Source organism: Myotis davidii, unplaced genomic scaffold (assembly GCF_000327345.1).
Source record: "Myotis davidii unplaced genomic scaffold, ASM32734v1 scaffold211, whole genome shotgun sequence".
Classification (NCBI taxonomy): domain Eukaryota; kingdom Metazoa; phylum Chordata; class Mammalia; order Chiroptera; family Vespertilionidae; genus Myotis; species Myotis davidii.
In genome coordinates, this window is record NW_006282523.1 from 662,453 (window position 1) to 662,698 (window position 246).

The 246-nt window shown below is 68.3% G+C and overlaps 1 protein-coding gene across 1 annotated transcript in view; it reads right to left on the bottom strand.

Moving 5' to 3' along the window:
• Window positions 1-246, bottom strand: part of AATK (apoptosis-associated tyrosine kinase) — a 13,852-nt gene continuing 13,606 nt past the window's right edge. Inside the window, exon 4 of the mRNA XM_015559778.1 lies at window positions 1-12. Within this exon, the coding sequence (XP_015415264.1) occupies window positions 1-12 (12 nt within the window). The remainder of the gene's footprint in view (window positions 13-246) is intronic.

The following is a 246-nucleotide window of genomic DNA, read 5'->3' on the forward strand; positions in this document are numbered from 1 at the left end:
TCAGCTCAGACCCTGTGGGGAGGGACAGCCATGGGTCTAGAGAGTCGGGGAAAGGGAAATACAGCCACAGACTTTGAGGTAAGCGTGGCGGGCCCGCGAGCCCAGGGCCTCTGCACGAGCAAGCCCACAAGCGGGCAGAGGGGCCAAGGGGACAGGGAGAGGCTGTCCCGGTGCCCATGCCGCTCCCTGGCCTGGCCTGGGGCCCAGCATCCTGCAATGCCCCGCAGGGGTCGGCAGGCAGGGCGT